The following is a 15,181-nucleotide window of genomic DNA, read 5'->3' as shown; positions in this document are numbered from 1 at the left end:
AAGTTTTCAGTCCTGTACAGTATGTATCTGCTTGGAAATGCCACCTTAGCTTGGAATAACTCACATTGAAGCCAGTGAGGTGTAGTGGTTAGTGTGTTGGACTAGGACCTGGCAGACCAGGGTTCAAATCCCCATTCAGCCATTAAGCTCACTGGGTGACTTTGAGCCTTGGGCCTGTTTGTTTCTCAGCCTAACCTACCTCAAAGGTAGGAAGAAAAAATGGAAGCAGGTGAACCATGTGCAGCCATGTGATTCCTGTAGAGGGCAGCATTCCTACAACAAAAGTTCTGGTCTTGTTTGTAGTGAGGAGCTGTTGTGGCAGTGGTGGACTTTGGGCTCTCAAATTTCAGCACGTCCTGTGTGACACTAAAATCTGGTACCCCTCCATCTCTTGTGCTCCATTCTATAGCATTGTTTTCACATACCCTGCAGGGTAGCACCCAGTGTGACCACACTAGTCGTTCCACCCTAAAACCGCTTCTGGTTGCAGGAGGGCTAGCAGCATTTTCCCTCCTTGCTTTTCATTTTCAAGTGGTGTGCCTTTTGCTTTTCTATAAAAGTGGAGGAAGAATATCACTCCAGACTACATCATGGCAGGTCTAAATTCCAGGAGCATTAGATCATTTTGAGTTAATTACCACAGGAGGTGAATGAAAGGTCACTAAACAATGAAATCATTTTGAGCTTTTCTTATCAACAGATTGCTTGCAAGCATAATTACAAAATTGCATTGTTTCCTCAGAACAATGTGCATTTACACAGGGAAAGGCTGTAGCACCATAGCAATATGGTTTATAGAATTTCTTACAGAACCTGCAAGGTCTAGTGTTTATTCTCAAGCAAATGCGTTTAGCATCAGGACAGCAGAAGCAAGCTCCAGTCTATTCTTGTAGTCAGGAAGGTACTAAGTGAGCCATCATGGTGTAAGGGTTAGAGTGTGGGACTAGGACCTAGGAGACATGGGGTTAAAATCCCCATTCAGCTGTGAAGCTCACTGTGTGGCCTTGGGCCCAGTCACTTTCTCTCAGCCTAACCTATCTCATGGGGTTACTGTGTGGGTTATTAGCCAATATTAGTCCTGCTCAGAGAAGACCCATGGAAGTTGATGGACTTGACTAACTTAAAATACATTTATTTCAATGGCAAGTCCATCAACTTCAATGGGTCTTTGACAATGGAGGAGTGCGACTTTGTGGATGAAGTCAAACTGTTGGAAGGTTGCAGAATGGCTGTAGAGGCAGATATGGGAGAGACATGTTTTCTTGCAGGTAGGACAGATGAAGGCATCCATTTGTGCTGCTGCAGATGTACCATGGCATTTCAAATCTAGGATGTATAGGGCCAGGTTTCAAAGTCCAGTCACTGTGCCTGAGCTCGGGTTATTATAAGATAATTCACTAGTTCTTTCTCCATTTTCTTTCTTCTTTCCACTTCCCGCAGTCAATAAATAAGAATATTCTCTCATTCATGTTATCTGCTATATACCCTACATACCATTTGCTCTTTCCTTTGGGTTTTCATTTTTTTTCTATATTCTAAAATTAGACAGTTAAATTTAATAGTGGTTTTGGGAAAGTCCCTTTCATCATTGTCACTTGCTCTGCTTGCCTTGGGCAGTTTAGCATTGCCTGGAAAGCACCCTAGAACCACCACTTCACTTTGGGTCAGTTTAAAAACATAAGCAGAGTATAGCAGGATCAGACTTAAGGTCCAGACATGATAGAGGTGTGTATAATTATGCAGTGTGGGTAAAATAGAGTCTCTCATAATTATGGAAGCTGGGATCATCCAGGGAATCTCAGTGTTGGAAGATTCAGAAGAAACAAAAGGAAGTCCTTGGAGCAACTTGAAGTCTCCCTTCTTTCTCCACTCTTTTAACCTCCAAACCCAGAGCCTCTGGCGATCATTACTAACAGGCAGAGATACAAGTCAAAAACATTACAGTACTCTGAACTGGCCCCAGTTCAGAGGAAGAACACAAAAACTGATAGCCAGTGCTGACAATCTCCTTTTAATATGCTAGCATTTTCGGCATGTAATCTTAATGTTGCTAAATAATGGCATGAAGTTGGAACTGTGGAAGGTGTTCCTATTGTGTTGATTAAGGCTATATAGGATGATGTGTACTAAGGTATGGCTGGGGAATCTCAAGCGCAGGAGCCAAATGCAGCCCTTAATGCCTCTCTGTCCAGACCCCGGGACTCTCCATAGCACCACCACCTTTGTCATTCCTGCTCTACCCCAGGTGTAGCTACAACTCTCATGTAGCTGCACACTTCTCTCTCCTTCTCTCTCTCTCTCTCTCTCTCTCTCTCTCTCTGTGTGTGTGTGTGTGTGTAATCTCCGACTTTTGCAGGGCTGGGATGTAGTCATGCCCATTGCTCCACCCACTTTTTCTTCTAGCACTGCCCGCCACTGGCATGCAGCCCCCATGAAGAATGTGACCTACAAATTGAAAAGGGCTCATTCCAGAATTGTGAGCTGTTGAAGAAGCTGGTGAACCACTACTGTGTCTTCATTTTCCCTTATGAGAGTATCACAGCTCTTGCATTTATAGAAACCAGGGAAAGGTCTGGGAGGCCTAGTGCTTTTCATGAATCATCAGTGTTTCTTAAATCATCAAAGACTTCGTCCTGGAACTAGGTAGGTCTGGCACTTGATGTGCCGAGGGTGTGGACGTTAACAAAGGGTTGTGGATGTTAATGAGGGGGTGTGGACATTAACGAGGCCCGTGTTCTTTCAAGGAGATGGGAAGTATATGTTTCCACATCTAGATGACTATGAGTATAAATATTCTGCATATTTTGACTAAACGCAGCAATGGACAGGCTTTGCTTGGTAATGTTAATAAAGTGCTTCAGGGTGGTCAAAGTATGCTATCTGTATTACCATGCTGTTGTCTGTACAGCAGCACTGTAAGGCTGGCTGATGTTGTTATTCCTGTTTTGCAGATGGGGGGCTAAGGTTGAGGGAGAGTGACTTGCCTAAGTGAGTTTATAGTAGAGGTGAAATATGAACTGGGAATGTTCTGATTCATAACTGCATCATTAGGCTACAGTAGCATAGTGTTTGTTTTTTGAATTTATATAGTGCCCTTCTGTGATCGCTTGTAAAAAGCTTTGAAGTTTGTGAGCTCATAGTTTGTGAGCTCTTAATGGATACAGTGCAAAAGGAGAAAAGGTTGGGGAGGGAAGAGGAAAACACACAAATCCAAGTTCATGTGAGTCTGCCATATATGCATCACAGCATTGCAAGGACTCTCTGGGGTCTTTTGCTGAAATCCTCTGGCAAGCAATTATGGGAATTAATCTTGTGACCTTCTGCATGCAGAGCCTATACTTTGCCATTGAGTTTCATAATGACTAAGTGGAAGGGCCACTGCAAAAAGTCCACACTGGGATGGGAGGAGCCTATCCCACTAAACCAGCACAGGGGGCTTCACTGTTTTGCTTCTCCCTCTGATGGAGCCAGGTGCAACGGATGCTGATGGAGGCAGTTCTGGGAGGGGAGGTGCTAAAAAGGTAGTCCTGCCAAGTCAGCCAAGAGGCACCACTGTTTTACTTCTCCCTCTTGATTTACATTCGGAGGGCTCAGGCCTTGAACTAAACATGACTGCATGGGTGCAAAGTTTGTTTTTTGTTTGTTTTTTGGCATAAAGCATTCACAAGGGGCAGCTCAAATGGGCAGAAGCTGAACATGGTTCATATTTTGCTACTGCATAGCATCAGATTAGACTTCAGATTGTGATGCATGTAAATGAATGGTAGTCCATATTAATCGCACACTACTATGCGTGCAAAAACTAACATGTCATGGAAGAAACAATAGGCAAGGCTTCTGAACAATACATTTGGCCAGCCTGGTGTCCTCCAGATGCTTTGAACTACAACTCCCATTGGCCCCTGACCAATGAATCTGTGGGCACCATGTTGGAGGAGGCTCCTGTTGGCTGCAGTACACCTAAATGCATGACCTCACAGCTGCCGATGGGAAGCACACCTGTGAATAGGTGAAGGTGGCAGCTCTTCCAGGCCTGAACAGCTCATCGTCATTTTAATTGCTCGGTGCATCATTTCAATGCTCATCTTCTCTGTGCAGAGGCAAATAACAAAGATCAACAAGGCATTGTAGCATAGGTCTGTCCTCAGTCTCTGTCAGATCCAGACAAATGAAGGTGCTGCCCAACCTGAATAACCAGAATGACACAGAAAGAGTTCACCAGAACACCTTCCTAGCATTCCCACAGGCTTTCTAAACAGTGATGTGCAATGGCTGTGGTATTTGGTAGCCTACATGCTGCTTATTTGCAATGTTTTGCCACCTGATACTCTGACTCATTTATTTCTTACTCAGAAATACATTGCTCACCCACAATGTTATCCTTTCTGAATGTTGTTGATAGGACCAACTCAATTAATCTATACCCCCCACTGGCATTTGCATAACATTTTCTTTCACTGAAACTCATACCTATTGATATTTTTTTCCCCAAACCTGGGCACTTTTTAAAAAAGTATATTTTCTTCAACCTTTCAAGAGTCAATGAACCCACAAAAGGCTGAATCCTTTATTAAAGATGTAACACCTGACAGTTGGGTGTTTTTTTTAAAAGGAATTGCAGTCTTATCTGCAACAGCAATGTGTTGCTGTTTGGTTTCCGGTGTCCTGGCCAGATCCCATTTTGAGATATAATATTTTGTTACGTTGCTGTTCTTCAGTCATGTAATATGTAGCATATCAAGCCATTTTGCACACAGCAGGTTTGTATTTAACAACTCACCTGGTAGTTGACAACAAATTCAATGCAGGAGAGTGAATGGGTTGGTGGAGGAGGGATAGATCATAGGAATGTAGGAAGCTGTTTTCAAATGAGTGAGACCATTGATTCACGTGGCTTAGCTTTGTCTTCACTGCTTGGCAGCAGCTCTCCAAGAATATTTTTTCTTCAATAGTAATAACAATAATTTCTATTATTTATACCCTGCCCATCTGTCTGGGTTTCCTCAGCCACTCTTTATGCTTCTGGAGCCAGTGCAGGACAAGCTGGTGCATAGACAATGAATACAACTGTGCAGCCCACTCTGTACATTCAGTAGAATTAAATGATGAAGCTGTTGCTGTGAGCTAGCCTGCAAATGGCCGGCCAGCAATTTCAGCCTTCAGGTGGGACTTCATACTAGGGCTGGGCAGGAGGTAGATCAGGGATTACCCCATCGGCTGCCCCCAGGTGCCAATGTTTACCAGGCTTGGCTAGCTCCTTTATTTCATTGGCAATCTAGAGTTACTAGTACATTACTTGAACAGCTTGGCTCCCAAACACCACAAACCTGGAAGTAAGTGTTCCGGTTTGCAAACATTTTTCAGAAGCCAAGCATCCAACACGGCTTCCACTTGAGTGCAGGAAGCTTCTGCAGCCAATCGGAAGCTGCACCTTGGTTTTTGAATGGTTTCGGGAGTTGAATGGTCTCCCGGAACAGATTAAGTCTGAGAACCAAGGTACCATTGTAGTCACATTCTCTCAGTGCAGTGCCTTTGAATTATAATTAATAATAATAATTTAATTATATCCCACCCATCTGGCTGGGTTGCCCCAACCACTCTAGGTGGCTTCCAACACATATAAAAACATAAGAAAACATCAAACATTAATAGTAACAATCTGATCCAATATAAAAAAGTCACAGTAACTTAAAAATAAACAACTTATACCAAATAAAACAATATTCAATAATACACTTTAATCCAATAGTAAACACATCAGCAAATAATAATTAAACAGTTTACACTTATCAACTACAATAAAGAATTGCTAATCTATAATCAATAAAAGTAACAGCAAAACACAGAGCATAAATTACCACAAAACATAAAAACCATGTAAAATGGTCAAATTGAGAAACAAGGACAGACAACTTATAATATTTTTTAAAAATATCTCTGAACGCCTCTCTTCCCAGCTGCTTCTGCTCTTTTCGAAGTCATGGTCTGGGAAAGGCTTCCTGGGCTGGAGGGTGTGTCAAGGCAGGTGGAAAAGCCATTCCCTGGTGGCCAGCAGAAAGTCTCTCTCCCCTCCAGAAATGGAAAGAAAACATTTTTTTAAAAAAATGCAACAGGCAAGGGAGTGGAGTAAGAGTTTGTGTCCTTTTTCTTTCCCCTGTCCTTTCTGTTCTTCTCTGCCATTCTGTAATTTTCTCTATTCTCATACCCTTGGTAATTGAGTGGCATGTGGGTCAGGTTTACATTTAATGCTGCTGCTTGTATTGTTCACTTCTACCATTTTTTTTTAAAAAAACATTCAAGCGGTGGCAAGTTTGCCCTGATACGCTTGATGTGTGGAGTTTTTTCCTCACATCCTACCGTAGTATTGTCTGAATTCCATTTTCTTTTTAAACAGTTGCCTTTTATCATTGTATTGTTTTATATTATGCTAATGTTTAATTGCATATTTTTAACATTATTGTAAGCCACATTTATATAAAAAAGATCTGAATAAATTATTTTATTATAGAGGATCCTCTATTATAGAGGATCATGGTTAAAGGTATTGAGGTATTGTCTGAATTAACTAATGAGGGTTTATTACTGACAAAGAAACCAGAATCCTCCCTTCTTGCATGTTGTATGAATTTTTGCTAAATGTGTTTCGCAGAATGTCAGAAGGAAGGCAGACACGGCTGAAAATGAAGTCATCTGTGGGCACGGAAGAGTTACAATTGTAACTTAGCCTGGGGGGGAAATTGGCCTCTGTCAGCAGCCAATAAAGGAGGAGTTTGTGCATCTGACTCATAATCAGCAGAGCACAAGAGTGCGTTGCAGAAGTGTGCTGGGTTGGAGATACTCTCTTCTCTTCTCTTCTCCAGAGCAGTTGACCGCTATTAAGCCTGCGTATTCACTGCTCACATTCTTTGAGGTAAGTTTTAATGCTCTCTTTGCAAGTGTTCTCTTCTCACCCCACCCCACCCAATATGGCTAAAGAAATTGGGTTTTTTATGGAATGGTTTTTTGCCTTGTTTTAGTGGGAGATTGTTAAAGCAGGGGACATCCCACAACAGGAGGTGACAATGGGATCTGCTGAAGGCTTTGTTTTGTTGTACCAACTAGTACTAGAATGACTCTGCAAATTTTCGTGACTGTTGAAAGTACTTTTGAAGCATAATCGACAAACAAAAATAAAATTCTGTAACATGGGACAAGTTCTCAAATGTCCCCCAATGCTTGCTGGTCAGATGATAGTTAAACAATTAGCGTATAAAACCCGGCCTAATGAGAAGGGGTCCTATAAGAATTACTTATATATTTATATCTTTAAGAAGTCACTTTTCCGGCCCTTTCACTTTTAGTCCAATTTGAAACCAAGTCTTTATTCTGTAAAGCAATGCTGAAATGGATTGCACAACATGTCTTTTTGACTGCTATCTGATACACACTTACGAATTGGGCTGATACAACCCACTGAACTAAATGAGATTTACATGAAAAGGATTGTGCTGTCACAGGCTGATTTTATTACATTTCTCAATTAATTAAATCCATTGTTTGTGACATAATGCCATGCCTTGGATGGGTGCAGTTTGCAGAATCAGATCCTCCACTTTTCTTCTGGGGTCTAGTTGCATAGTTGCTGGGTTTAAACAAGCTAAACATCCTTACAATGCATTTTACATTAGTAGGTGAACAAGTTCTGTTTCCCACTGACTATTCCTTTTGAAGAGAAATGCCAAGTGATTGCTTAGAATAGATACAATGTGAAAGTGAAAGCAAACTTTGGCCTGCTAAACCATATTTTGGTCAGTGTTGAGGTCTTGGGTCAGCTCAGATACAGTTTTTATTTCAGCCCTATCACCAGAGCTGCTAGTTAACTTTCTGTTCTGCTTAGTTTCTATTTGTTCTGCTCCACACACATTCCACATTGGGGGCAAATCAAGACATTTGTGGACTTTGTCCCTGTTTCCAGCTTGCCTTATGAACTTTTATGGATTTCAGTACAGAAAGCAAGGAAGGTGGCATCATGGAGGTGATCTGGGAGGAAGTCCAAGCAAGGAAGAAAGGGTGGAGCTGTTAGAAGGTGTCAGGAGCCCTTTGGATTGTGGACAAGTGGAGCAAGTGGTGCAGAAATCATGGACAGGGGTGTATTTAGATATAATAACAAAGAGATAAAGTGGTGGCAGGCAAAGACATAGTGGACTTCAAAGTTAAGGACATAGAGCTAGTGCTGTATCTGGGAACAGCCAAGAAGAGAGAGTGGCATGACCAGGATAATGAGAGAGTTTAATGATTTGGATAGCAGAGTTCAGGTTAGATGTGAGGAGGCCAGAGTGAAGATTGCAGTATTCTACGAGAGAGGTGGCTGGAGCATGCACCAGGGCTTTTGAGAAAGGGTTATGTTTTTCCTGTGTTGTAATTGAAGAAGCAGCACGTTTGGCTACAGACTGAATGTGTGTATAAAAGAGGAGTGAAAGATAAAGCCAAGGCTATGTGCTTCTTCAGCAGAGCAAAATAGATTAAAAGAACGACAACAGTCTTTGCCAATTTCACTGCATCTTTTTTTTTTTTTAACCCCAACTATGGCTAGAAATATTTCATAAGCAAGTCACATTTTAAAATAGCCTTATTTCCGAGAAGGTATGAGGAATTAGGCAGAGTTATAAAAAACTGCTCCACTCTTGCTCACTCAACCAGATGGCAGGGGTCCAGGGGAGATAGGGGGAACAGGGTTGTGGGGGTTCAAACTAGGACTTAACCTTGCAAGCTCTCAGGGATTGTTATGCAGTCAGGATCTTTGTGTGCACTGGAGCATAAAGCCTTGGATTATTTTCCTTTTATCCACTTGAAATCCTTGCATGTTGTAGGATGCGATCTCTGGCTAAATCCTACAGGAAGGAAAATCATTGTCAGGTTCTCAAGTGTTAAAGCTGGAAATGTAACAAGCCAAAGGACAATCAACCAGTTGTGTGAGAGCATGATTGAATTATGCGGCTATTTTTGTGACAGCAAGCTTGATTGTGCCTGTGACAACAATGGGCTGCAGAACTTGTGGCTCCCAGATGTTGTTGGACTTCAACACCTATCAGCCCCAGCCACCATGGCCAGTGGTCTTGGATGATGGGAGGTGTAGTCCAACAACATTTGGAGGGTTTCCCATCCCTCTTCTAGTCCGGGAAAGCTGATGCTGCAATACATCTCTTCTTCTTTAAAATGCCACAAGACTCTTTGTTGCAACAGACTAGCAAGGCTATGTGACTGGAAGTAATACGGCTTGTACAGAGGTAAAAGCCTAGTTTGGGGCGCTGGTTTCCATGGTCATGTAAATAAACACAGTGACAAAGATTATACCCAAAAGCTCGTAAACTGAAGGAAGACCACCCAAGCTGTACAAATTGGGAGTATGGAGACATCTTGATTTAATGATGTGATCTAGGCAGGTAATCTAGGATTATACTTGCAGAGCTCAGAAATGAACACAGCTTTTCCATGTTCCAGTGTGGTATCTCTCCCCCCACGCTCCTGCAGAAAGCACTCGGTTCAATCAATGAGGCCTTATCATTTCGATGTAGAAAACTGATATTGTATGTGTGGGTAAATGCAATGTGAAAAGTGTACACATGTCTGTTGTGCTACAAGTATATGCCATAGGGAATTGTCTTCATTTGAGGCTTGCTGATGCACATGTATAGCATGAAATACGGCATACATGGGATACAAAACATAGACTTCTCTATGTATCTTTGTAGGACATTTTGCTTCGTGTGAAGCAGCTATTCAGAGCTGCCTTATATATCTGTCTAGCACTCTGCTTGAAACAGGGTGCACCCTAGGGCGTATCCTCTGCAATCCTCTGCAATATACAAGGATTCCCTGGCAGATTTGTCAATATGGAAAAGATTTTGAATGGTGCATAGACCTGTTGTGCCTGAATGTTGCTTGTGCAACCCTAAAATATACTCAATATCCTTCTGTTGTATTGCTTTTTATTTTATTGTAAATAGCATGTTTTATTGCTGTGAGTCACCTTGAGCTATTACGTATGGAAAGATGGGATAGAAATGTAAATGGTAGCAGAGGAAGATCTGCCACTGACCGTTGATGCTCATTCCCATTCATGAATAGGTGAACTTTGCAAAGCTTCCAAAGAGACCTTCAGTTCACCCAACAGCACTTGAAAGCTACAGTCCTAAATTCTCTATTTTGAAGAATATTTAATTTCAGCCTGGCTTTCCTAACTCACTCAGTGATGTCTGCATACAATGCACTTAGGGATTAATGCTGCTTAAGTCCCTTTCTATTTTTGGAACACACGACCTGATTTATTGATGCTATCTCTTATCCAGCCCCAGAGGTACTGCGTAGGAGTTTGCTGTCCCATAACATGTGGTGCTCCTCTGATTCATGAACCTGTTTCTACATTCCTAATTTGTAAGGGATGACTCTCCTGCTCTAGTTCCATGACAACAAGTTCCATGAGAATTATGGACCCAGATGTATGCTGCAGAGGATGAGGTGTCCCTGGCTTGTCCTTCAGTTAATGCAGAGTTGGCCATCTAATAATCACATGAGCAAATTATGGCAGGCTTGGCCAGCCTGCTTCAACATAGCCCCCTTCAGTTTACAACACCAGAAACAAAAAACTCATGCTGTTTCAACTAAAAGCCTCAAGCTACATATGATAATGCTCCTGACTCTGGAGTTCAACGGTTTGCACTCTTGGGAGTAATTCAGGACTTTTTGTATTGCAGTGTGATATGCTGGCAGTAGTGATCTTTTAAAAACAAGCAATCAGAACAAAATGCTTCACTTCTCTGTTTCAGTCCTTTTCTAAACATCGCAAAATGTCAAACCTGATGCCCATCCTTTCCCAGAAAGATCTGGAGAGTATTTGTCTAACTAGGACAGGATTTGGCTTTGCTCTCAAAGCCTTCCATGCACCTCAGAATATAGATGTCTCCTTGAAGTTGTTGACTAGCCAGGAAACAACAGAGAGGTGGGTTTCCTGTTTGTTTGTTTGTTTGTTTGTTTGTTTGTTTGTTTGTTTCATTCCTAGAATGGGTGGTGACTTCTGCTGCTGCATCGGAAATAAGTGTGAATTGCACAGAAGCAGAATACTCTACAGTGGGGGGAATACACACAAATATGTAATATTGAGAAAGTGAAAGGAAGTAGATATGGTTAGGTATGGATTACTGGTACAAGGTTACAACATAGGAGGCTGTAGCATCACTGAAGGATTTCAGACTAGAGTTTCCAATCCATACCTGGATATGCCAACTTGAGACCTTCTGCAAGCAAAGAATGTGCTCTACCACTAGGCTAAGGGAAAATTTAAAAATTAAAGTTACTGTCAGAATTCATGACAGCCACATGCCAGTGAGAGGGGCAGGGAGCCAGAGGCAAAAGTGAGCGGAGCAACACAGAGATGTATGGTAGGCTGCATCCAGCCAGAATTTCTGTGCACACAAACATGCGCTCACCTCTCCATCCGTGAGAGTCCAAGAGCACATTCCAACCGGGCAGAAGCACTTGAGGAGGGGGCAGAGCAGTGCCAGCAAGAGGCATGGCCTACAGAGGGGGTATACCCTGAGCAGAGTTCCAAGAGCCAAGTAGAGCAGCTTCGAGAGCCACCTTTGGCACTTGGGCCCAAGGTCTGCCACCCTTCACTTACAATATGGAAAGGATTTAGAAACCGATTGGGGGTGGGTCCCAAATGCTGATTGTAGATTACTTTCAGTATTTGCTCCAGGGGTTGTTAAGGCACCCCTAATGGAGTCATCCTTTACCTGTGTGATTATATTCAGGCACTATAAATTAACAGTGCATTTTCAGTACATCCCATACTGTAAACTTCCCCTGCCTCTCAGCCCCCAAGGCTGATAGAAGCCCTGCTGCCAAGAGTCCAGAGGTGAGCTAGTAACCACAGTACCCCTGGTTCAGGCAAAAATGTGAAATTAATAGTTAACTGTAGACTTCTGAATTTAATTGCTGTGCACCACACAGGTACTTTTGACAGGTACTTTTGCAGTAATGAGTTAATATTCTCTCACTGAATTCATCAATGAAATATTCATTGCATAACTGCTGTCTTTTGATCCTTATCATGTCTGCAGAGATTTAAAGGCACTTCTTCAAGAGGTAGCCAGCATACATTGCATACAGTGCAACAGGCTCATGCCTCCTGTCGGGATCTACCAGTTCCAAGGAGTCCTTGGGGTGGCCACTGAATGGATGCATAATGGATCTCTCAATTTGCTCATTCATGAGGTATGTAAGAGGCAGTGGAGTCTTTTTATCAAGCCCTCCTTTAGCGGTTCCAAAGTATCCATTGTGAGTATCTACTGAGCCCCTTTATGTTCCTTGTACAGGGTATAATTCATTTCTGCCTGCATTTGTCTTCAGTAACATGACACCCTGTTATCTTTGCAGATAGGGTATTGTAACAGGGAAGGAGTTAAAAAAAAAAGGTGGTGGCAAATTCCACCATTTAATTGTTCATTTTGTAAAGGAACACTTTGGTATTGGTCATCCTGAATTAACCACTAATGAGAGCAAGGTTTAGGTTGCCTTGGTTGTGGGCTGGGGAGTGAACAACTGGGATATGGAATGGATATGTTTTCGACTGGAACCTCTAGGTTCTTCTCCAGCAGGCATTTTAGGCTGCAATTCTGTATACACATTCAACCTGGAGGTCAGTCCCACTTGCCTCTGAAACAAACATGTATAGAATTGCATGGCCAACTGTGTTTTTTGGGGAGGGGCATAAAATTATTTGTTGCTTGCTACAGAAGAATCTCAAAATGACTTAACACCACAAAATGCATAGCAATGCAGCATTTAAAACCAAACATACTAAAACTAATCCTCTACTAATTATTATCAGTAAAGGAACACATCTTCCACACACAACATTAGCATAATCACCAAAAAATACTTGGCTAAAATTTCTTCAGGACCCACAGTGATATTTACTTTGAATTGTGTTGGAAATGCATGTTTTAAATTGGGGTGTGGGTAGAGAAAGAGAGTCTGGTACTTTGCAGATGTAGCTGGACTTCTATCAGCCCAAACCAGAATAAATTATGCTCAGGGAGGATTGGAGTTGCAGTCCATTTAACATCTGAAGGATGCTACACTGGCAATCCCATTTTTAAATAGTGCATTAGGTAATATTGATACTAGTAAAGTAGTGATAGAGCTGAACACTGACATAATGGCTTTGTGAACCTGTTTTTTGTTTAGCATGAACTCTACCCAGAACTGCCTTTTCCTCTCTGTGTAAGAATCCTAGCAGATGTGACAGAGGGCCTAAGTTATCTACACAGTTTGAAGCCTCCCATCCTTCACCACAGCCTAAAACCCTCAAATGTCCTACTAGATCTGCAGTACAGAGCTAAGGTGGGTCTGTTTAAACATTTACCGGCACACTCTAGATGTTCTGGACTACAACTCCCATCAGCCTTAGCCAGCACTGGAGTGTTGGCTGGGGATGATGGGAGTTGTAGTCCAAAGCATCTGGGGGGCACTGCATAGGAGAGGGCTGGGTCAGTTAATAGCATATCCTATTCCTTAAACTTCACTTCTTCCTTTCAGATATCAGACTATGGCCTAGCCTCCTGGAGAAGGCAGCAACTAATATCTGTCTTACAGAACTGTAACAACAGAAGCTGTTGGGATTTGCTTTATCTCTCCCCAGCAATACTTCAAGGGGGTAGCTTCTCACAAGAAGATGATGTTTACAGGTGAGTTTTTATTTCAAAAACAGAATCTCATCCCTTGATTGACCAAAGGCTATGCCACTCGGTCTGAGAAATGGTCTCCTCAGCACCGAGTCTTGCATCTGTTCAATACAATGTGACTTTTGAATTTATTCAGGTGGTTTAATTTGCTAAATTAGTGCTGCCATATAATGTTCTGGCTTTTAAATGAAAACACTGCTTTTGCCTATACAGTCATACCTCATGTTACGTCCGCTTCATGTTACGTTCTTTCAGGTTATGTCCCGCGGCTACCCAGAAGTACCAGAAAGTGTTGCTTCTGGGTTTCGCTGCTCACACATGCGCAGAAGCGCAAAAAGACATCACACGCATGCACAGAAGCGGCAAATCACAACCCGCGTGTGCACAGATGCGCCACTGCAGGTGTGCTCTTTTCATGTTGTGAACGGGCCTCTAGAACGGATCCCATTCGCAACCAGAGGTACCACTGTACCTTGCTTGTGCTTACGTTCCTATTTTTCTTTTTAAAAGTTATTGTAAGACTGAAGGTTTTCCATTGAAGTTGGAAGGAAGGGACATTAAACATCTCAGTCCTGCAGCCCTGTACATTTACTTGAGAGTGATGAGAATTGAGTTCAGTGGGACATTTCAGAGCAGAGATGCAAAAGCTTGCACTCAATAAAAAGAAGGAAATCAGATGGAGCCTGACAATATTTGGTTTAATATCATCATCGTCATCATCAATTGTACATATCACTTCTAAGCATTCTCTGGGTTAGCTAGAAGATCATAGTAACATTTTCTGTGCAATATCAAGATACAATTTCCTAATACTGGCTACTCGTTTGAATAACCTTTCTGTTTTTGTGGAAGGGCTGAGTGATAAGGCAGTGTCCTGGAGCCCTTCCCAAGCTTTCGTGCAGATGTATACTTTAGATAAACTGGAACTACTGGTCTTTTTAGTCATAGGTGTTTTTTCTTTTCCTTTTTCTTTTGCTCTCCATTTCCGGATTCAGGGCTGTTAGGTTTGGAAAGGCTCAAACTTTTTTTCTTTCTTGACCACAGAAGAGTTTTACTGTTACATTCTGGGGAAACTCGGCTGTGGACCAACACTTGTGGAAGCTCAAGTTTTGAAAACAATTGAAATAAGAATTTGGTCAATGAAGAAAAATGTATTTTTCCACGAAGCTTGTGAACTAACTGGTATGGGTAGCATATATTCCAAAGTAACAGATGCTTTCCTTTCCATATTTGTGCCTAGTTTTGGAATGATGTGCTGGGAAATCCTAGTCAGACAGAAGCCATTGAAAGGTAGGCAGTTGCATGTGTGCCTTTCATTTTATTTTCCTCCTAGCTTCTTCACCCTAATATAAAAGAAGTGCTGTTTAATTTAACCTCCTCCTGTCTGGTTTGGTCCCTTCCTAAATGCAATCATACTGGAATATTTTTCTGCTGGCTATCATTTGAAAAAGGAGCAG

At 42.0% G+C, this 15,181-nt stretch overlaps 2 protein-coding genes across 6 annotated transcripts in view; one reads left to right on the top strand and one right to left on the bottom strand.

Annotated features, from left to right (window-relative positions):
* SMPD3 (sphingomyelin phosphodiesterase 3) overlaps nucleotides 1-15,181 on the bottom strand; it is a 351,886-nt gene that overhangs the window by 102,579 nt on the left and 234,126 nt on the right. The gene's annotated exons all lie outside the window — the stretch shown is intronic.
* The window catches only part of LOC310712183 (receptor-interacting serine/threonine-protein kinase 2-like), a 31,462-nt gene that overhangs the window by 2,332 nt on the left and 13,949 nt on the right, over nucleotides 1-15,181 (top strand). For 3 of the 5 annotated variants that reach the window (XM_083515019.1, XM_083515020.1, XM_083515021.1), the window contains 7 exons: nucleotides 2,404-2,643; nucleotides 6,650-6,910; nucleotides 10,806-10,978; nucleotides 12,099-12,252; nucleotides 13,228-13,383; nucleotides 13,579-13,727; nucleotides 14,965-15,014. In XM_083515019.1, coding sequence (XP_083371145.1) covers nucleotides 10,827-10,978; nucleotides 12,099-12,252; nucleotides 13,228-13,383; nucleotides 13,579-13,727; nucleotides 14,965-15,014 — 661 coding nt within the window. In that variant the 5' untranslated portion in view covers nucleotides 2,404-2,643; nucleotides 6,650-6,910; nucleotides 10,806-10,826. The remainder of the gene's footprint in view (nucleotides 1-2,403; nucleotides 2,644-6,649; nucleotides 6,911-10,805; nucleotides 10,979-12,098; nucleotides 12,253-13,227; nucleotides 13,384-13,578; nucleotides 13,728-14,964; nucleotides 15,015-15,181) is intronic. The other 2 variants (XM_083515022.1, XM_083515023.1) reach the window with 1 other exon arrangement.

Source organism: Podarcis liolepis (genome assembly GCF_965112155.1).
Source record: "Podarcis liolepis genome assembly, chromosome: 7".
Lineage (NCBI taxonomy): Eukaryota > Metazoa > Chordata > Lepidosauria > Squamata > Lacertidae > Podarcis > Podarcis liolepis.
The sequence above is the reverse complement of the archived record's forward strand: the minus strand, read 5'-3'. Positions and strand labels throughout refer to the sequence as shown.